This window comes from Numenius arquata, chromosome 4 (assembly GCF_964106895.1).
Source record: "Numenius arquata chromosome 4, bNumArq3.hap1.1, whole genome shotgun sequence".
Classification (NCBI taxonomy): Eukaryota; Metazoa; Chordata; class Aves; order Charadriiformes; family Scolopacidae; genus Numenius; species Numenius arquata.
The window spans coordinates 15,691,789-15,715,586 of record NC_133579.1 but is presented as its reverse complement, the minus strand read 5'-3'; the positions used below and the strand labels follow the sequence as shown (position 1 = coordinate 15,715,586).

The 23,798-nt window shown below is 38.2% G+C and overlaps 1 protein-coding gene across 1 annotated transcript in view; it reads right to left on the bottom strand.

The window, feature by feature from the left end:
• TRAPPC8 (trafficking protein particle complex subunit 8) overlaps positions 1–23,230 on the bottom strand; it is a 52,914-nt gene extending 29,684 nt beyond the window's left edge. Inside the window, 11 exon segments of the mRNA XM_074146398.1 lie at positions 498–603; positions 2,108–2,208; positions 3,524–3,674; positions 5,012–5,127; positions 6,539–6,786; positions 7,910–7,997; positions 9,114–9,267; positions 9,665–9,839; positions 11,153–11,242; positions 16,892–17,086; positions 23,074–23,230. Of these exon segments, the coding sequence (XP_074002499.1) occupies positions 498–603; positions 2,108–2,208; positions 3,524–3,674; positions 5,012–5,127; positions 6,539–6,786; positions 7,910–7,997; positions 9,114–9,267; positions 9,665–9,839; positions 11,153–11,242; positions 16,892–17,086; positions 23,074–23,230 (1,581 nt within the window).
• Between the last annotated feature and the right edge of the window lie 568 nt (positions 23,231–23,798).

The following is a 23,798-nucleotide window of genomic DNA, read 5'->3' as shown; positions in this document are numbered from 1 at the left end:
ATCAATTAATATTACAGAAGTGTTCAGACTAGCTTTCGCTTACACAGATTCCAATGATTCATAGCAGCTGAGCTACAGTAACGCTGTAGTTACTTAAACTATACAGAACTTTTGATTATAGGTGTGATAGTATCCATTATGGCTCTGGCAAGCCATGCTAACACTTTTAACCCATGAGTTCTTAAACTGAAAGTACATCATACACAAGCTGAGCAGATGTCAAAGAAAATTAGTTATAAATCCAAATATAATACAAATACATTTAGATGTTTAAAGAAGTCAAGCAAGTCACCTGACTAGAAAGAAAAAGAATAACAATACCAGTTTCTTCACTGGAAATGTAAACAGTTTTTTTCACTTCATGGGTTATTCCAGTTCATTTCCTACCTTTGCCTAGCAAATATCCTAGGACAAGAATTAGAATGTAACCTAGAAGTGTTTGGGTAAGCAAACAAAGGGGGAAGGGCAAGAGTGGAAAAAGCTACTAAGTGTTTTACCTCACTGGTTAAACGAATCAGAAGAGCAGCTGCCTCTGAATATTTGCTTTGACTTTTCAAGATTTCAGCACTAAGCAGCACACAGCGTTCAGCCAGAACCATGTTCCTAAAGCAAAAACATAAATATATTCATTAATATTTATCAAAATAAACCATGGAAAACTTTTCACCTCAAATCTGACAAATTTTCTCCACATTGCATCAGACTGATGTTCTGTTGTTTATCCTTCTTAAAGTAAAATATGAAAATTCATCCCCTGCAAAACAACCACATACAGATTGACACATTAAGTGTCTTACCCTGGTATAACAGCAGCTTTTCAAAAGTCAAAGCTAAAGAGCATTTTTGAGGACAGTACTGTATTTATAATACCACCAACTAAAATGACCCAACCAACTAAATGATCTGATACATGGGAAGTTCAACGGCCAGCAACAAGTTGTGCTGGGTTGACCGAGCTGCTCTATCACATGCCCTCCTCAGGAAGACAGGGGGAAAAAATTAGATTAAAAAGCTCATGTGCTGAGGTAAGGACAGGGAGATCACTCACCAGTTACAGTCACAGGCAAAACAGACTTGGTTTTGGGAAGATTAAAATAATGTATTGCCAATTAATAACGGAATAGGGTAGTGATAAATTAAAAACAAAACTAAAACACCTTCCCCCAACACCTTGTTCCCAGGCTCAACTTCACTCCCAACTCTTCTACCTCCTCCTCCCCACAACTGGGCCAGGGGGACACCAAAAAGGAGTTGCAGTCAGTTCATAACATTTCATCTCTGCTGCTCCTTCCTCCTCACATTATTCCCCTGCTCCAGTGTGGGGTCCTTCCCACAGATACAGTTCTTCAGGAATTGCTCCAGGATGGGTGCTTTTCATGGGGTACAGTCCTTCAGGAACAGGCTGTTCCAGTGTGTGTTCCCCATGGGTCCCAGTTCCTGCCAGGAACCTGCTCTGATGTAGGTTCTCCATGGGCTGCAGCTTCCTTCAGGGCACATCTACCTGCTCTGGCACTGGGTCCTCCACAAGCTGCAGTGTGGATCCCTGTTCCACTGTGGTCCTCCACAGGCTGCACAATGACAACCTGCATCACCATGGTCTTGTCCACAGGCTGCAGGGAAGCACCTCCTCCCTCTACTTTCTCATTAACCTTAGTTTCTGCAGGGCTGCTTCTCTCATTTCTCACTCCTCTCACAGCCGCTGCACAGCAATTTTTAGCCTTTAAGTATGTGATCACAGGCACCATCAACACTGCTGACAGGCTCAGCTTTGGGCAGCAGCAAGTCCATTTTGACACTGGGTGAAGACTGGGTCTGTCCAATATGGGGGCTGCTCCTCATGTCTTCTCACAGAAGCCATCCCCACAACCACCCCACCACCAAAATCTTGCCACACAAATCCAATACTTGGGTTTAATAAGCACCATTAAGAATGCCATAGATCCCCTTCCAGTGTTATCCTAGATAAACTAACACAACTTACTGTTTAAAAAGTTACCATCACTCTGTGATCTTTTAGTCACCTGGCCCTATCACTGTGCAGGGGAAGAAAGTTAAGCCACCGCGTCTTTCAACATTCATTGGATCAATACAAAAGCAAACAACATACTTGCAGATATCTCGGTAGGTCTGAATCGCTGTTTCCATATAGTGAGCAGGATACGGTCTAGGAGCTCCAGGCTGAAGAAAAGCTGATACTGCTGCCATTTCCTACAAGGGAAATTCAGTATTGTCACTTCAGTTTTTTCAACAAACTGTAAACCTCAAAATGCTGAGGAACATGTTTCAGCTACTCATTTGAGATCTTCATATAATCAGTTACTGGCACATAAGTGTATCCAACACAGTATAATTCATAAAAGGTTTATTAAAATAGCCTATTTATGGCTCTGCTTGTAATTAACCAGACAGCAGCAAGAGAGTTATATGCACTCACAGAAGTGTTTTCAGTTGATGGCACCCCCAACACTATGCAGAAGTATTGATTCAGTACTGCCTTACAAGTCCAATTACAATCACCTATTGCAGGAACAATCTTTCTGATAAAGTAGCACTACCACCTATTTTAAGAGGACCGTTTTCAGAATTTTGGTTAAATGAAGTTACATTCTCAGCTTCCAAGGAAGCACTAGTAAACACTCTGAAAGTTTTACTTCTTTCCTTATGGGATGAAGATAGCAAAGTTTTTCTGCACTAAGACTAAAACTGGTAGGTTGCAAAAATTGGTAATTAAGACCTCTACAAACCATTCATTAAGAAATTAAGATAACTTTTCAGATTATCCAAATGCAGAGCAACTCTGTATTGCAAAAATAGACATTCACGTAAATGTTTTACATCAAGATGGGACCATGTCTACAAGAATGCTTCCATAGCTCTACAAAATAAAGTTTCAAATTTAATCACGTTAACCAGACTAAAGCCTGCAAAACATCACTTCTAACAATTGTTAAAACACACTTCTTATTTTTCCCCAGTGCTCCCATTTATCTTATTGAAAATTATTTTAGTCACATATCTTCACTCTCAAGAGTAACAAGGTGTTTACAGTGAAGTTCAGTAGTGACTGAACACAGTCAAACTTTATCACTCAAGAGTCTTAACCAAAAAGAAGGCACAATACCATATTTATAGTGACATGGTCTTGACTTCCTGGCAATTAAGTATTTTGCTGAAGTCTAAAAGAGATACTATAAAATTATTTCACACCTGTTTGAGTTATCAGGCTACAAGTTTAAAGATCCATTTTGCTGGAGTTTACATTCTAGGTATTCTCCTTTCCATATTTCACATTTTAAGAATTAAGCCTCCAATTATTTTTTTTCCACACCTTTACTCCCTTTATAAAACAACAGCCAATACATTTGAGAACACTTTAGGATTTCCTAAAGATACGCAGCAAATTTGGCAAGACCCTTATAAATTTGGAGGTGGAAGGAAGAGATTCCATTTTGTTACCTTCAGACAAATATTAGAGATTATTAGGAAAAGTTCACAGAATGTTTATGTTATGTGAAGTACCAACCAGTGCTCCAGCTGCATAAAGCATTGCCTGATCATTTAAGAAGTCTTTCTTTGCTGTATGGTAACAGCTATAGGCAAGTTCATAGTGTTGAACCAAAAAGCACAAGTCTGCCATTTTCCGGATTTGAAGCTCTGGTGCTTCTGGTGGATACCTATAAATACAAATATTTAAATTCAAAGTCATAATTTTAATAAATAGAGCAAGACATGCTCTATAAAGTCTTTCCCTCTCATCTTAACTTCTATTCACAGAATAGGAATAAAAACTGCATTGCTTCAGCCTTACCCAAAAAACAGCTAAGAAAAGTGAAGCTGCTTCCTTTCTGCCGCATGTAACTTAGTTTCACACCCTACTTTCCCATTAATGAGATTCACTGTTCCACTAACATTCAGAGCAAGCATTCCTCTTAGCTGCATACTTTTTTCAGTATTTCTTGGCTATCACTGAAACTGCTCAGTAAGATTGTTACAGCTAAACAGAGCTGTATGAGAAGGAAAAAACACATAAGACTTTGACTGTTCATCTAGATGTAGTTGTTATTTCTCCCTATTTCTTTTGAAAGAAAATCCACTAAAAAAACTATGCCTTACGCCAAAACACTGGGCAAGTTCCTGTCCTCCGCAAGCATCAATCTGTCTTTTGATTAGTCAAATACGTATGAATCACTTTAGTGAAGATCAAATACATTTTCACAGAGAGTTGTTAGTCAAACTTTGTAGGAAGCAAACCATGCTTACAAGTTCAATACAGAAAATTGAACTTAACATCTTGATTACAAACCCAAAGACACACATCAATCAAATTTAAAGTTGTAGGTAAGTGTCAGGGACATTAACTTTGGCAAGGTAACATCCAAGAAGTTCTTTCCATTACAATAAGACAGTTGAAGAGAATTATTTTCATGATTATACATCCTCATTCATAGAGGGAAGTTACAAAGCATACAGAATAAATGTTCTGGTAAAATTTAAAAACTGTTTTTAGTGTAAAATACAGGTGCAGAAAGTATGAAATTCCCCTTAATTTAGTTCTCAAACACACTTGCAAAGACAATATACTTAACAGTCAATCAACAGCAGTAAATTACATAGTTACCTTAAAAATACCTATACATGGTGTTTGGCTTAAATAAGAAAAAGCTTGTACAAATCTTAAAAAAAAAATCTTAGAGCAGACCATAGTTTCTTTTTATTACTATTACTCCTAAAACTGTATGTTATTTGTAACTTAGAAAGCTTCACTGTAAATATACCAGGAAGACAGCTCTAAACAATTTCTTTTATCCCCTTTTTCTTTAACTTCTGCTACTCCTTTATTGTACAGTTTTAGGCACAGTACTTTTGATGATTTCTCCAGTTAAAGTCTTGAAATACTGCTGATTTAGTTCACCTTGCAGAACACCATCAAATAAACGTAGGCCTTCCCTCCCCAAAAAAAGAGAAGTTTATTTTCAGTTTACATCTAAAGATAAGGACTGAAATTACTTACAGCAAACCAGAAGTATTCTTCAGTTCATTTATACTTTTCTCTGGAACCTTGCTACCACTAAACCATTTTTTAGTAGCGGAAAACAGTGATCGACTCAAGCCTTTCCTGGATATTAACTGCAAAAAGACACTAATTTAGAGTACTACATTACAAGCGATATATAAGTTAAACTAATATTAAAACCTCAAGCTTTATTAAGGCTTTCCAAATTCTGGTTTTTTTCCCCAAAACAGAAATAAACAAAAACAATCATAAGCAAGAGCACACTCCTTCTGAATGAATCACTGACACTAAGATAGAATAAATACACGAGTTGCAACTTCTATGTCAGGCAGCTGAGCTACACTATGGTTGCTGTAAACTGCAGCCATCTCAGTCCTAAAAACTGAAACATTGATGTATCTGTGTGAAATCTAACATAATATCTAATTTCTGGTATCACTCCAACCTAAAAATCTAGATTAAGTACATACTTCAAGAGAGAACATTCTCCCCAACACCACCCACCTAAAGCACAATGCAAACATCGATTTCAAGTGTCAAGGGTACAGTCATACCTGCAAGCGAGGTTACACAACAGTATTCTTTCAGGTAATTTCCACTAATGAGGAAACTTCCACATGGAACTACCATTCCCAAGATCTAAGGCAAACTACATCTCTTTTTGAGGATGATTTTTGAAAACGTAATATCACGCTTTTCTTACCATGACTAGGAACATATTACTACATCCCTAGTAGTAAGGTTGTTTCCTACACTTTATGTATGCACCTTTTTTTTTTTAATGTTTCTTCATGAAGTTTTTCAAGCATAAAGCCAGTCAGCATATACAAACTAATCTATGTCAATTTCTCTCTCTGACTGTATAAGACAAGAGTGAAATACTGATAAAAGAAAGGACCTTACTGGGACAGAAATAACTTTAATGCATGTCCTTGACTTAACATGGCCATGATATTAACTAACAAACTTCCAGAAAAATCCTAGCTTGACAGAAGAATATTCAGTTGCAAAAACTGCTGAGATCAAAACAGAACTGCATGATTTAGGGTATCCATGCATTTCTCCCACCCCCCCATTAAGAAGTAGCAGTGGAAGTATACAGCTTTTTTGCAGACAATTATTGATGAATACACATTTAACTTTTGTTGTGTTCTAATGTTGAAACACAAAAAGTACATTTTGTTCCTCATGCCAGAATCATCCAGAGGCATAAAATATTAAGATTTTAGGAGTGAGGACAGATATCCCTGATAACAGTTCAGACAGGCTTTCACAAAGAAGCCACCTTGCACTGAAGCTCTGACGATACAAGTTGGTTTTTAGTTTTGTTTTTTTTAAAAAGACAAATTGCGTAAAAATGATGATTTCGGCTATTTCTCTTAAATGTACTTATATTTTTCAATAACATCATTGAATCATTAGATGCAGAAGTAATAATTTCAACACAGACTTTTGGATAACTGGATTTATACCCCAACTGTTTTTTGGTATTACAGCACAAAGTATTTTTAAAAGTAAACTGACCTGATCATTAAGTTGCCGAATTGTCTTCTCTATATGTGGCAAAAGTCCCCTAAATGTGAATTCCTGTATGAACTGTCTAATTCGATCGTGATCTGTGAGTGTTAAACAAGCACCATGAGGTGTTCCAGAATTTGATTTCTTTGAGTCTTGCAATGATGCGGTAGCCTTCATGTAATCTGTACTATCCAGACTCCCGCTGGGATGATCCAGTTGAAGGGGGTGAGTCTTAAAGTTATTTGACAGGCCATCTATTGAAAGATTGAAACAAAAACCTCAGTAAGTATAAAGTTACTTACACATTTTGGTTTTAAAAAGTCATTGTTATTAACCTACTTTAAAGCTTTCCTTACTCGGAACTCTGCTAAGCAAAGCTATTCACCAATTATTCTGCTACAGATTGATGCCGAGCAGAGAGCAGCAGACCACTACCTGAGTATTACATGACTCCTGAAATTCCTCAGAAAGCTCAGAGAATCTCAGGAATGGCAACATGGCTAAATAAGTAGGTTCTTGGTTCTCAACTACAGTGCAAAGGATCCCCAAGTAAAACCAAAGTCAAATGTTCATGAAAAGTTGGAAATGCAGCAATTACTACAATGGCTCCATTGGATCCATTTGCTCTTTTCTGCTTCTGTTTTAAGGTTAAAAAAAACAAACTCATTTTCCATGTCCTTCCAAGCAGTCATGATGTAAAATAACCTCCTCCAAAATTCTCTTATTTCAGTGAAAAGGGCTGTCGAGTACTGCATCTATCTATCCGAACTAGACTGAGACGTTTCACTCTAAAACTTAAATAGCTCTCATTAATTCCCTTCTATAAAAGAAAATCAGTTCACTTTATCTAGCCCTAGCTAGCACTGAGCAAAGATGAGCTGTGAAAGCAAATCCTTAATGGATTTTACTCATTAAACGTAAAGCAGGGTATGTAAAATTCAAACAGCAGCTTCCAGACTACACCTGGGCTGTAAGGCCCTATAAAGCCACTTTTTTAGGCAACTGCAGACTCTCCTACACATGCTAGGTTTCCCCGGGTCTTCCAAGTCATATCTGAAGGATCTGGGCTGAGTCAGGCCAGACAGCATGGGGTACCTCCACTTCTTCCCTACTTAATGATGCTTCTCATCTGAATCCTATACAGCTGCCTTAATTTTCAAAAAAGGCATTCATTTCCCATCTACTGATGGCCACCAATCCAGTACATCAGCACCACAGTTCTTTTCTTCGTGGACACCAGGTTACATTACCTTTGAGCACTCAGAAAATTCTTACTTTGAATTGCCTAACAGATCACGCAAGTGATTACTGTCCAAGACATGAGACAGCTGTATGAATGCTTTCGCATCAGTGTTTTGATGGAAGTTATAAAAATACCTTTCATTTCACTGTCTAAGCCATCTGATATCAAGTGATCAGTATTCTTGTTTGAAATGACGGTATAAGGACAATCTTCATAGCAATCCTGTGAGAGAAAACAAAAAGTCAGAATTTTAAGAATACTAGAGCACACACACAAGACTCAGTCAACAGTACTTGATAAGTTTAATAACAGTTAACTGAATTATTAAGAAAGCATGTTTGTTCATATGTATTTATTTCTTAAGTAGTTTGGGAGGCTTTAAGAACCTGTCCTATTGTGAAGATGAAAGTTATATTCACCAACAAAGGAAGCAAGTATCTTCTGGCTTGTTCAAATAGCTTCACTGTCAACTAAAGCAAGCCACTTTAACTCTTACACAGCAATGCCTACAAGCAGGGAAAATATGCTCCCTAAAGCAATGCCTGAACAAGTTTATATAAAAAAAATCATCTTATGTTGGACAGTTGACATGGGACAGAAAAAAGATCTAATTAGTTTATGATGAAACATTACTGGTCCTCTTAGTTTACAGCATATGAGATGTTTTGACTTTCCAGTGCCAGCTAGAATTGGTAAAGAACTATAATTCCACAAACCAACCTTTTAATCAGATGCAGTTAAAACTGTAGGTCAGTCTAAAAGCAAACTTAAGGAGGAATATTTTTAGTCCTGAAGCCAAAAATACAGACATTTATGGCAAATTGAACTCAGGACTCGGAGCTAACACACACTATCGTTTGCCATCTTAGCAGATGACAAATCAGACCGGACTGCAAGAAGTTACAAGAAAAACACACATCCCCCCACAAAACACACCCACAATGTTTAGTGAAGTACAGAAGAGCTGGAAAAACCCCAAATTTTAAGAGCGAAGAAAATTAATCGAAGGTAGAAATTTACTATGAGTAGGACACTTCTGAGGTTACCTGCTCGTCAGTGCATAAAACTCCAGCCTATTATTTTGGTGCTCCTGTCAGTCTATTTCTGACAGTCCAGAATTTCAGTGCTCCTTACTGATGATTTAAGTAGCATAGAGGACAGTTCTTTGAGAGCGCACTCATCTTATGCTCTCACAAAAAGTCATAGCTATATTAGAAATATCTTGATTGCCTATTAGCCCATGTTGTAGAAACACATACATAATATAAAGGAAAAGTTTGACACAACTAAAAAGGCTTTCATGTCCACCTTAGAATTGTTTTTAGAATACTATAATACCTGGTTCTGGATAGTGTTTTTCTGAAGATACTGACTCCAAGGATCAGGTATCTGTTCATCTGTTCCTCTATTAGACACCCGAGAATTTATTTTCAGCAAATAGCATCCCTGAGTTCCATACCTCTGCTTCATCTCTTCATAAATGGAGTCAGCTCTGAAAAAATAAAAACAACATTTATCCTGTCAAATTAATTCTATTCTAGGTGTGTACTGCAACAAGCTATTTTAGACTATTATCCATAGGGATTAAAAGGAAGATTCTCCTATTTTTAAAGCAGTTCTTATGCAAGAGTGAAACTGAGAATCTTTGAGAATTAGTTCAGCAACCTAGCAGAGAAAGCATCTACCTCAACAAGCTCGCATTGATTCTTTCCTTTTTAAATGAACATAAGAAACAGCTCTAAAAATAATGCTTAAGGAAATCTACCTTGATAATATTCGGCATACTAGTTAACGGATCCTGTTACATGTCTAATCTCAACAGACTGTATAAATGCAAACATTTCAGCCAAAGAGTTCATCTGTAAGTCCAGTGAATGCAGAAGGCCCACCTTTGTTCCTCTCCTGTGCTTACATCATGGAGTAACACATAATATTTGAGCGTGTTTGGTATAAACCACTTGGGATATAAGTATTCGTTACTATGCTGAATTCGATGTTGTTCTTGAGACAGCTTCAGAAATTGCTCCACAGGCTCCGGTTCACTAGAAGAAACTACAAGCATACCTGAATTCAAGTTAAGGACATTTACCAAAAGAACCCAGGAACAACCACCAATCATATAATAAAATAGGAAGCTGTATAAAATAAAACAGACTAGTACAATGTTTAAGCCTATAAAACACACTAGCACAAAAGTATGTGCAATTAGAATTTGGCCTTAAACTCAAAAACCACCATTTAAATAGTCAGTTAACTAACAACTGTAACATGATATGAAACAGGATTTTGCCCCAATTCTGACATTTAATCCAATTTTAAGACAATACATATTAGCTAATAGTCCATTTAAGTTTTTACAGACCAACTGTTCAAATATGAAACATACAACTGAAATTCAACCCCCAGTGTACTTTAGCTTTCATCTTCCAAGGACAGTTGGGACTTGATATCACCTGAGCAACAGTAACAGCCAGTATTCATAAACACAGCAACATCTTCTGATTAAAAAGCAGAAGTGCCCAGATTTTTACCTTAATGCAACTACAAAATTATTAATAAGGAACATCCTGCTCTGTTACTTCTATTCACCAAATCAGAAACATTAATTCAGAAAAGCAATAAATAAAGTTGTACTTTAAACATTACTAATGTTTAGAAGCCCAGAATCAGTATTTTGGCAAGCTAATCCTGCACAAATTTGTCTATTAACATACCTGTTCCACCATATTGAAATGATAAAGTACAGTAAAAAAGGAAGAAAGTGTTATGAAACCTGCAGCATTATAATTACTGTAAAGCTAAACACCAGCTACATCATGAAACAGTGCATATTTTTACTTTCCCTGTAGACAAGCAGATCAGGCCTAAGTTTTGGTTAAAAAAAAAAAAAAAAAAAGAAAAACACAGTGAAAGCATTTAGGCACCTTTCCAGAATTCTTTTTGTCCAAAATAGCTCGAAGTTCACCAATTTTCCAAAACACTCTCGCCCAACCTCCCCCCTCCATCTGCTAGAAAAAGCTATAAAAAGCAGCAGGTGCATCCCAAACACACCAGCCTCTGTTGTACATAAGGGACAGTCAACAGATACCTTAAGAGCTACAGCTGAAAGTGGTTTAGGATAAGGAAGTTTAGTTTACAGGTAATAAAGTTCAGTTTGACAAAAAAAAAAAAAAGTATGGTTTAAAAAAAAAAAAACACTGAAGAAAGAAAACCCTGACCCCTTGCAAAACTAATATGTATAGTCAGACATATTGAAAAAGTTTATGTCAAATCATGATGGCAAAAAGAGTTATTGCAAAATTTCCAAGTCTCCTACATCACATTTCTGCAGCCAGTTGTAACAGACTTTACAGAGATCTGTAACACTCAAAGGATACATGCAACATAGTGGTTTAAAAATTCATGATCTGATGCAGGCATGGACTGAAGAAAGCACTCTCTGTAAGACTCAAACCAAGGAGTAGTAGCTGGAATACACAATAAGATAGGACAAATTAGAATATTCAGTGAAACTTCTGTTTACTCATTTATGAAAAAAAATATGAAAGACTACACCTAAGAGCAAAGCTTGTGAACTATGACAAGGTTTGCACAGCAGGGGAAAAGAAGGGGGAAACAGTCTAAGGAGAAAGCATCTAAAATGCACACAAGCAGGAGAAACAGTAACATTTTGAATCAAATCCTGTGAAACTAAATGGCAGCTTAACCACCAACTTCCTCAAGACTGTAGGTTCACATGTATTCAGTCCTTGCTAGAATAATCACTCCTTACCAGACCTTTAAAACACAGATACGTACACACTTAGGAAAGAAAAAACAAACCAAAATTCTCCTAACAGTCATTGAATTTGCCTCATCTAGGGCTGCAAGAATTGTCCAAGAAGCAAAATTTTCAAGTATGTAGAGGAACTAAGGATCACCAAAACCCTACCCTGCCAACTTGCCCAAAGTTTTTTTGCCAGTGTTGTGACTTGGCTTGATAGTAGTCCCCTTCCTCTGCCCTGCTAAAATAAACAGCTGTCAGCTGGCAAAGCAGAGATCCAAAAAGCTAAAAGCTCAGATCCAAGCTGTGCCATTAATGCCTTAAAATGTTAACCTCCCACGTTCAAATGCCCATTTACAATAGAGATTTCCTTTTCGTAAGAGTAACAAATGAAGGGAAACCAAGTATGTCTGGGACATCCAAAGAACATGTGAACTTAAAAACCTTGTCTGTTTCTTTCCACTCCAACTATCAGTTTAGCAATAAAGTAATATTTCTTCTTTCAAGCCTGTTTTATACCATCTCAATTCTGCAACTCTTTCTCTTGAGTGCAAAGAAGACCCCAGAGCAAAATCAGTCCGCTTCCAATAAACTGATTTCACGTAGAAGTTAGCTGGAATCCATGTAAACCCACCTGCAAACTAGAAAGCAATAACCAGTACAGAAAAAATGCATTCATAAGAAATTCTGGAGGTATTTATTTTCTTTATATGGCCTCGAGAAAATACACTCTTTGATTTAACTTGCATAAGATTTTTCTAGTGCTTTGTAAACCTCCCCTGTGCCCACCCCCCCACCCCCCAAAAAACCCCCCACCACTTTGATTTCTTAGCTGACTTTAGAAATTGAGTTTCATTTTTATGTTGGAATTATCTTCTAGTGCATTAAGTTAATGCATTTTGTTTAATCCTACCTTGTCAGGCAATCTCACATCAGCTTCATCCACACAGAAGTCAGATACAGTCATACTTCATAACTGAACTCAGTCTTAGCAGTCAGCACATTTCAGAGAAAAAGAGATCAACAGGAGGCAAACTCTAGCTTTTGATTATAGCCTTTCTACCAGCTGCTCTCTGGGCACTCATCTAGGGTATAAAAACCTTTTGGCTTTACTAAGTCCCACGTGTAAATGTGCCAACTATTTAAATCAAGGAAAACATAGCTTGTTGTTAAAAACAATATGCTTATTTTTTTACAAGTATACCAAAGTCTTGTAATAACTCAGGTTCAAACCAAATAGTGTTTGAAATGTGACAAAAATTTAAAACAGCGATAGAAATTTCAACTGCGTTTCAGTTTCAAGCTCTGTTTTCAGTTTTCCATTTCTGTTTTACAGCTGAATCACAGTCAAAATAAAAGTTTTTTTAAAAAATCTGACACAGCTATAAACAAGGAAGTTACTACTTTGTTTTGTGGGATGGATTTGGGGGGTTTTTCCCCCTCCCCTTTTTCATTCAGACTATTAAGAACCTTGGAAGTATGTACAAAGGCAACTGAATTCCCTCTACACAACCACAAGTCAACAGTATTCATTCAAGGGCATTTACAGGACTATAATCATTTATAGCAGATACTCAAAAATAATAAAAACACACCATATTCAAAACAAAAACAATATCTGAAGAAAATTCACAGATGTAACAATTCATAACACATTATAGCAGTGCATAGTAACACTGTGTCATTTAAGTACACAGACCTGTATGGTCTGCATTTTTCCAGTATACTATACAAGCCAAACGGAAGTTTAGGCAAACATGTTAATGTGTTCAGAAATTCTTAGAAAAAAGAACTGGTCAGTAATATTCATACATAAACAGCCTAAGAATAAGAAGTCTACTTCATGAGGTTTTCTACTTTTTAGCTACCTGACTGACCAAGATAAATTACACGGATACCACTACTCTAGCACGTTCAGAAAGGAAGGCATTTTGCAGCTTCTGAGCAGACACTATTGACAGGATAGCTATTACTAACCAAAGGCATAAACTTTGTTAGCATCTAAAACTGAAAAGCATCAAAATCTGGCTCTTATAGACCACAACACAGAGCTTCACTGTAAAGTCAATAACCAAAGCATTCTGGTAGCAAGAAGTCTTATAAACTAGCTTAAAATGTATTACAAAGCTTTTTTTTTTTTGACAACAGTCATATTCCAGAACGAAAGTCAATATAACAGAGGCACATGTGCTCTACGTACAGTCAGGACTTTAGCTCCAATTTGAAAAGTACTACCACCCCCTGAGAAGCAAGTTCTACAGAGAAGCAGAAAGTGTTTACATTTGAGATGCAGAACATTAACAGTATACAGTTCCATAGGTCCAAAAAAGACAGTGCTTTTAAAGCATCAGGTTGTTTCCCACCACCACTCTGCACTTATTGACTCTATGGAAAGACCAAATGATTTAGATTAACAGGAACAGAAATGTGACTAAAAGAAAAATTAAACAACCATCACCAATAATTTTTAATTTAGGGGGGGAAAAATGAAGGAACACACATCTACTCCAAGAAAAGTCATAAACAGTTGTAGCATATGGTAAGGAAAGGTGGATGGGGCACATGGAAAAGGAATAAAGGGCAATTTGGTAAATTGGCACCAACCACAAAAAAAATACCTGAATGAAACGTGGATGTGTTCAGTTCCATCAGTGTCTCTTTCCAATTACTGTACCAAGGAACACTAGCTTTAACTGAGCGATCTGATAGAAAAAACATGGTATTATTATACTAAAAAGGGTCAGGTGCAAACACACTATTGGCTTTTATGCTCTGGTAGCACAAAGTAGAAAATCTATACCATGCAGGCCCATCAGGGACTGAAGACATTTGATTGCAGTTAACCTTAAACATGAACGTTTCAGGCTCCTCCACATTTGACTGTGCAGTTTAATAGAATTCAATATTAATTTCTGGTTCAGCCCAAGTTATGGGCTTGAATAAAAACGGAAAACTATAAAATAGTAAAGAATTAATTTATATTTAGGTATTATTTCCATTTTTCTAGTTGGAAGATACTCTAAATACAAGACACTAATTTCTGAGATTTCTCAGCCTGTAGTACTACAGTTAAAGTAACTGAAGATGTTAGCTGCTGGAAGTGGTTGCCCCAACGTTCTCCCTTATCTCCATCATATTCCTGCATGGCTGCATGCCAGCATCACACAGCCCTGAGTAAACATAGCCAGGGAAGGGATTCAGCTGAAATCTTATTTGGGAGAGAAAAAAAAAAAAAAAAAAAAAGACCTTTAGTGGGATTGCTTTTCCCTCGCTTTGCATGTGCACCAGCACATGGGAGAAGCAGGCAGGGCTGAATGTAACATCCTTTCAGCAATCAACCAGGTCTCTCAGTACAAGAGGATTATGGAACTATGAAACTGTTAAACAACAAGTGCAATAAAGTGTAACAAACAAGGATTACAAACAATTAAACCAATTCACCACAGCACTTCCGAAACTTTTCTGAAGAGAACAGGATCACGAGTCCAGTGCTAGAAACATTCATACATGAATTTCCCAATGTTTGTGTCTAAAATATGTTTTAATATTGCCATCCTAGAAAACTAGTTCACCAGAAGTAAAAAAGCAGATTAAGAACAGATATGAGTATTTCACATTTCCATGCCAAAAGATTATGTTTTGTTGCCAGGAATGGCTGCTTCCGTGGGTTTTCAATAAAATGCTCTAACAAAATTGAAAAAAAAAGTTTCAAAAAAAAGTTTCTTTGTAAATACTCAGTTTTCCAAGCAGAAAAGGAACTCTACCTGAACTCCCTGACAAGCTAGGGACCTTCTTATGTCCTCCTACAGGGTAAGAGGACCCAAGTTTCATCATCAAGAACACTGTGTCAGTGTTTTTTTGCTAAAGCTCTAAAAAGGGCTACCACAAAACTACAACATTGTTACATGATTTTGTCCTTCTGTATGATCTTACACATCTTTCCTTCTCTCAAATAAGCATATAGCCAGTCTGAATGGAAATAAGAGCCTAATCACTGAAAGACAGCAGATAGTCAAGTATGGTAATTTGTACATCTAAGTCTCTAGCAGCAAATAAGGAAAATAAAAGGAGAATTATTTGCTTCCACACCTACAAAGTGTGGCTTGACGCAGTCACTATCTTTCTTCCCTTCTTCTAATACCTCAATTCTAAATTGTTATGGAAAGGTTTCTTCACTGCAACCATTCTGCTTTCTTAGCGTCTTCCAATCTTTGGAATCGAAGCAGACTTTCCCTCCAAAAAGATTTCACAAAAAAATGGCAGTTCACCAATTTCACAGATAAACAGGGGCACAGAAACTAAAGAAGGGCGCAATTTCTCAGTAGCTCTCAAAAGTTAGTTTCCAGGCTCAAGTCTTTTCCTTTACTATCAATATTTCACATCAAGTTTAAGATGTGGCTTATAAATTAGGTATCAAAGATGTAGAATTATACAATTTTTCATTGCCAACATAAAAAAAAAGTCAATGCACTATGAAAACAGCAGATGCTAGTCCTCATGAGTGTTCGTCAGTCTTTTGCTACAGCAGAGCCAAACTGCTCACTGCATGTTGAATTTTATGTACAATAGATTACTTATGTTTAAATAGGGCAATGCATACATGCTTTGAATTAAGTATGTACTCAAAGGCTTTAATGGATTAGTGTCTTAATTGGGAAGAGTTTAATCTTCTCAGCTCTCAAGATCAGGTCTCATTTAGTATTATTCAGAATGCCTTATCCCTTGGAGATCTGAAAGGGAACACTTTTAGAATATTCTAGCCATTTTGATAGTGAAATATGAAGCACTGAGTTTCACAAAAAAAAAAAAAAAACAACAAGACAAGGAATCACACAGCTTTCCTCAAAGCCCTTTATCCTTAAACTTTTTGTGACAACTTTATGAACTCTATGTATTAAGCAACAAGTAAAGAGACAAACAAAAGAAGCCAGGAGGACTAACTTCAATGTAAAGCTATACATTAGTACCAATATTGTAAATAAGTTCTGATATTTATTCAGCCAACAGTAACAAGTTAGTACATCAGTTTTGTAACAAGAAAACCTCTCTAATTTGATGAGCTACTAACACAGCCAAATCACAAGTATTTTCTATGTTAAAATAATATGATGATTTATCACAAGTTCAGAAGAATTACAGCATTAGGAAACATTAACTTAAGAATTAAGTTTGGCCATTCTTTTAGCATCATATAAAACCAAAATAATTTGATAAATATGAATCCATAAAAACAATGACTCAAAACTGATCAACTCTGAGTAACTTTAATATATGCCACAAACTTGAAATTAAGGTTAGAAACCTTGCAGTAAATTCCAGTTTGATTACAGAAAAATACAGTATCATTACATACCACTAATGTTGAGATCATAGTCTCCAGCTGTGATCACATTAGCTACTAGTCCTTCAGCAGGCTGACTGACAGACACAACATCATTCAACAGTTTTCGAATGGCACCGGGCTGAGGTGGGTGAGTAATAATGTTGTTGACAGCAATCTTCAAATTTTTAATTATGTGAAGCTGATTATTAGGATCTCTCATGTGAACTGAAAAAGAAAAAAACAAATAGGCTTTATTAAGGAGTATAACAGAGTTACAATAGCTACATAAATCAGTACTTCTCCAAAAGATTTTTTTTCTTTAAAGTTTACTTTCTTCACCAAACCTCTCCATGATCAGTTTTAGATTACAGACCATAATACTTGAGTATGAAAAATGGAGTAGAGGAAAGGGAAGAACAATAAATTACTTCATGCTCACCATTAGTCTCATCTAGACAGGCTGATGAAACCTAGCATAGGATCTTAGCTTATAAGAATATCCAGAGTAAAAAAAAGTACCCAAAATGCATTCCCAAAACCATTGCACCCCCTTCCTTGCAGAACGAACTCAACTTGCACAGAAAGCCTATAGTAACCATGTATGGATGTCACATAACATCTTATATTCTGAGGGGTCCCCAGTTTCCAAGAAAACCCCAGTACAAAATAACAGCATTCAAAAACTTGACAGGGATAGCATAGTATTTGCTCATCCAAAACAAACATCCTTTCATTTTCAATACTACAGTGTTATTATCTTAGTTTGTTTTGTTGGTGGTTGGTTTTTGTTTTTTGAAATAAATGCGTTTAGAATTTCCCTGTTCTACAGAAGGCATCACATTATTTATGTTACTGAAGTTACACTTCTTGAGTGACAAACTTTTGGTAAAAATTAATTCATTAAAAATAAAGTCAATGTTAGTAATACCAGCATTTCTGATTCACTTCTAAATGCTTGCTTTAAAAAAAAAAAAAAAAAAAAAAAAAAAAAAAAAAAAAAGAGTCTTACAAGTATTACATTTGATTTCAGAATTACGCATGAGAGTTTTACCTGACAAGTAGTGGATTATTGCATGCAGCCTCAAAAAAAAAAAAATATCCCAACAGTGCAGTTAAAGTGTCCATGGACCTAGTGTTTATGACAGAACTACAAACAGCGGGCAAGCATGTAAGTTGTTGGCACAGAGAGGTTGCTTATTTAGAAAAAGCGAAGCAGACCATTACTACTTTTAAAATAATATTCAAACAAAGAAACAAATTCTTTATTAAAATGAGCCTTTAAAAGGGTGATACCAGCCTTATGTTATCAGCACACAGTAACTTATGCTGGTTTGGCTTTGTGTTACTTATCCAAAAAAATATTTGCCTCCCTAAATCCCTGCTTTTGTTTTGGTGGGGTTTTTTTATTTTTCAAAAAAGCCTGTCTCCTGAAAAGCAAAAAATGATTAATCACAAGAAAATCAAGTGGGGGTTTTGGTTGGGGATTTTTGCCTTTTTTTTTTCTCTCCTCATATGCATTAGCTCACCTTTCTGCTTACAGTCTAGCTCTGTGATCTTTTCACTAAAATGGGATTGGGCTGCAGTCACTTTTGTATCTTACAGACAAAGCTGCATTTTAATATAAGCAATAATTTGAGCTTCACATGACTTGGAAATGCAGAACTGCCTTTGTAGAATCTTTGTGAAACTTGCTCCCTCAAGCCATCTGTACTTAAAAAAAAAAAAAAACTACTTGTGACATTTTAAGTACACATTACAATTCCGTATCTGCCTTGATTTTTCATGTCATTTTCTGTATTTCAAACCAAAACCGGAGTACAAATGCAGGCAGGACCCACTGAATATGCCTCCCTAAGACTCCTGGTGCTACCATGTGCCCCACAGTACAGCCCTCAACTCCTTTGCATTTTATTTTCACAAGCCACTGTATAGCATATAGAAGGCAGCAAAACAGATTCTTCTTCTTGTTCTCAATCCTGCAACTAACCACAAAACTCACACCATGAAGGTCCGAAACTGAGCCTTCAGCCCCCTCCAGCCTGGAGGGCACTCCACACTGTTCCAGAAGTAACAACTACACAGCCCAAGCCAGATCACACACTAGACGTGTTCACAGGCCATCTTAGCTGTTAAAGCAGATTTCCATTGCAGTTCCAAGTCTGGACTAGCACGGTTCTACCTTTCTCAGTCACACATTCACTCCCAACCCTTAGCCAGCACTGAAACTCATGAGAAAAGTGTGAAGCAGTTTAGAGAACCGATCCTACCCAAAATGACCTACAGAACACAGGGGTTTTTTCAGCTCTAAGTTTCAGATTAAACCGGTTCATTATAAGGCTGTTAGCAACACAGAGGAGTGCTAATGTGCTGTCTAAACTTAATTGACGCAGTTTGGTGTTTCTATTAGAAAGCTGAAGGAGGGAATTCACTCTTCCCCCATCTTATCATATAGGTAAATCATCAACCCTACTCCCACACGGTTACTGAAAAGATCAAATGTAAAGGAAGCAGGAGAAACAAGCAACTAAGTTTTATCAGTTTGCCTTTATCAGTACAGCTGTAACACTAAAACATTTCATTTCAGAAAGTATTTTGCCAGAAGTGAGAATAGTAACATATACTAGAACAAGATCTTTCTCATCAGAAGTTGAGAATCTTCAGATGTTGACTGAAGTACTAACAGACAAGGAATTCCTAACATCCAACTAAGCTCAAATAAACACAGCGTTCCCATTATACCTCCTTATTTCCAGCACATATTTAAGGTTTAGAATCAGATACATTTATCAGGAGCTCCCCCTTTTTAAGTCATAAGGCACTTTGGTTTCTGAGTAATCAAGGCCATCAAAGTGACACTTCCTAGTTGAAGGGTACACTGTAATTCTCCCTCCCACAAAGACAGTCTTAGTTCAGATAGGATTTTTAAAGACTCTTAAGAACAGGACATTATTTTAAAGAAAAGCTACCTATACGATTTATATATTTGTTAAATTAGGCATCAGTCATTATTAACACACACAATTGTTAAAGACTGCCACTTTGAGAATAAATATGAAGCTATAAAATCCACAATATACTTTTTGTTTCCTTTATCAAAGATAGAATTTTAGGACAGGTTTTGGGCTGTCACAAAAAGTGACTTACTTATGGAAGTCAAGAAGCTAAAGATTACAGCAAGGAGCACTTTGAAACTGTGCTCAGGGTTTCCTACCATCACAATTTGCTATATTACAAGGATATTTTTGGCTACACCAACATTATCAAGTCACTGATAGGCAGAATTGGATGAGTAGATTAATACCGATCGGTGCAGTGGCACTACATCCACAGTATGTATGTTTGCAGGTTTCCACTTGAAATCGGATATAATCTGGCCTCCTTGGGCTGAGCAGCCACAAGAAGCACATGGTTTAACACTACCTGAAGAATCAAGAAGAGGTCTGTGCCTCCACACCTCTGTTAACATGTGAAGGGCGACTGATACATGCACAGTAGAAAGCTCAGCTTAGTTTCTGTGTATCAAAACCATTTTGCACAAAAATCAGGAGATTCCTTTCACGACCACACTGCTTCTCTAAGTGAGGTTGTTGATCAATGTGCAGCCTTCAGCAGGCTCATAAACTATGTAAATCCAAAACTTCAGAGAAAAATCTGTATTGTAACGGGACTCTAAAGTCACAAGTAAAAGGGACAGCTTATTTCTAAAGAGATGAAATACTGATCAACCCAATTTTACATTAAAAATTCAGTGAAATAGCCACTAAGTAAAGGCAGGAGTATTAATTAAAAAGACCAGCATTTCATGCTCCCTTAAGAAAAACTGTGCTTAAAAGTAAAGAGATCAAAACAATCATAAGCAGTGAAACACGCAGTTGTGGAGGCATGTGCATGTACACACATTCTGCTGTACCATGATCAGACCATTAATCACGCCTCTCCTCTCTTACTATCATGAAAAGCACCATGGAGAGGTTTTACTGCTAAGTCTGGTCAAACCTATTAAGGTAGAGCAATTTAAGACTTATGCTACGTTTTCAGGTCTTGTGCACAGGATACAATTAACATTGTCACCACACAACAGTGTTGTGCAAACTGCAACAACCATGTTTCCCTTTCATAGAGCTCCACAAGTTCTGCAGCTAGAGAAATAGCTTACCATTACACAGACTCCTAAGAAATTTTATCGCACTAAACTACTCTTCTGCCTGAAGAAAATGCCTAGTATTGCCTTGTCTACCCTCATACATGCTGGGCTTCACCACAAGAAGTTACATACAGCACGCAGTAGCGTTCTTTCCACGAAGCTAGAAAAGGAAGTCACACTTGAAGAACTGCAGTCAGGCTTGCGGCTTGTTGAATCAGAATACACAGACAGTAGTGCGAAAACAAAACCCATTGTACCAAGCTTCAACTTCTTGGTTCTCTGACCCTTGAGTCAATTTTTGAACAGGATTGTTCAGACTGCCAAAGTCAGGCTGCCTACACAGAACAACAAGGATGCCCTTTCTCAAAGATTCATCACAACAGCCACAGCTGTAAAATTAGGAAATTAAAACTGTATCATGGGGATTTAGATGCAGTTCACGAAGGTGTCCGTTATTACATGACAGAGCTTGCAGAAGATCAATTACAGGAACATCAAAAATTACTATGAAATTATGAAAATCAAACAGTGGAGCTTTCTTCTGCAAGTTTTTAGAAGAATACAGAAATTCAGTCAGCATCAGTCTCTCAAAAAATACACTCAAAGTCTCACATTTTATCAAGGGAGGAAGTCTAATCTTTAGCCACAACTAACTCCTTTATTAAAAGAGGGTGAAGACTACTTTGGTTTATATGCATCAACATACTATCAAGGTCTGCATTTACATGGGGAACACTGAGGATTATTTAGGTTTGCAAGTTCCTTAGTTGTAACTCTTTTTGTTCCAACTATCGTAACAGTTAAGTGACAACAGAATTACGTATTCTTCAGACTGAATGCTTCATTTTGAATAGTCTGCCTGGTTTTGTTTGCTAGATGCGTTTTGAAAGCCTTTCTCCAAAGAAACTAAAGAAATATTTAAGTAACTTCAGAATTCCAAGGATGTGAGCTCCTGCATTTATTATTTTTATCTCTGGTGCATTCTCAAATAGCTCATTAGTGTTGCTAAACAAAGGGAAAAACATTTATTATCAAATTATGGTTAACAGGTTTGTAAGACCTGCCACAGAATTAAGGCAGATTTTAACACACTTAATTTGGTACCATTTTTTCAAATAGCAGTGCAAAAAAATCTAACTCATGTACAAATTTCATTTCCTTGCACTGTTCCCTCAACACATAACACGCAGAGATTTAAGTCTGAGCTGTGTCTGTCAAAAAATCTGACAAATGTCACTTCATTGCTATTCTGATGAGCAGTTCCATTCTGACTGCTGTTCTGCAAGCAGTGTCTTGAAAAGCACAGCTTAGTTAAATTAAAAAAAATCCAGATAGTCTCTTAAATCATTACAGTAAAAGAACCCTATCGCTTAACTTAAGTGGTCAGTTTCCTGTTTTGCTGGTAGTTTACACTGTCATTTCACCTATGCCACATAACCAGGTCAATTCCCACCTTCTCTTTGCACAAGTGTAACTTATAGAAACATCACCAAAAAAGTACATATGATAAAACCACAGGTAAGAGAATGCAAAGACTTGCAGCTGAAATTACAATAAATGTTTCTGAAAGAGCTACTGTACTTTCAACGACTGGGTACTTCACTAACAGTCTTACTACAAGTGTGAGTTCCAAGAAAATTGATAGTAAGAATCAAGGACAAGTATTAGCCAGACAAACAGTAAAGTCGTTTTACAAAAAGAAAAAAATCCGTTTGGAAAAGCTAGATTTACAAACACCTTCCTCTTCAGCTCTGATGATGTCTCCAGGAGAAGCCTAACTTCCAAGGTTCCACAGAGAAGAACAGGTCGAATAAAATTAAACAGACTTATCAACCACCTGGGGCAACCCCGGCAAACGGGTTGCCTATCACAGCTCCGGGTAACACCCGAACGTGCGGCCACCGCCAGGACCCAGGGGAAAGGGGTCTCGCCTCCCGTCTCCGCTCCGGCAGGCCGGGCGGGACCCCTGTCCTCCCCGGGGAGGCCGTCGGGCGGAAGGGAGAGGCGCCGCCGCCTCCCCCGCCTCGTGTAAACAAGCCTTGAGCCCGGCTCCGCTCCCGGCACCGACCTTCCGAGGTGAGGCGGCAGAAGGGCTTCACCAGCTCGGCGAAGCTCAGGTTGTTCTTGCGGGTGAGCCTCTCCGCCTCCTCGCTGCACAGCGCGGCCACCAAGGGCACGAACGAGTCCTGGATGAACTCCTGCACCGACTGCACGCACTGGGCCATCGCCGCCGCAGCCCGGGGGCCCGAGCCGGCCCCGCCACCTTCCTCCGCTCTTCTCCGCCCGGCCCCACCGGCTTCCCCCCCTTCCTGCCGTGTGTCCACCCGCCGCTGCCTCCCTGCGGCTCCCGCTCCGGCCGGCGGCCCGCCGACACCGCGGCCACCGACCGCTCAGCAACCGGCCAACGCCGCCATGTTGCGCCTCAGCCGAGCCCCTCGGGGAGCGCCCGCTCCCGGCGGCCCCCGCGCTCGCTCATGTGATTGGCCGAAAGGGGCGGGGCCGGGGCGGGGCGGAAGCGGCCGAGAAGGGGGAGGTGACGGTGGCCGGGCGGGGGTGGGTTGTGTCGTCCGCCTCGTACCCCCCTCTCTCTTTGCGGGTCGTTGGTGCGTTCCGCGGGAGTGGGTGGCACGAGCCGTCACCAACCGTCACCAACCGTCACCAACGGCCTTCGTCTGGATGAGGTGGCCGGCGTCAGGTGTGGGGGTGACCCTGCCGCCGGGAAGGTGGTTTGCGGCGGGCCCAGGGCTGGTGTTGGGTCTCGGCTCCCAGTCGCTGCGTTCCCCCGGCCCGCAC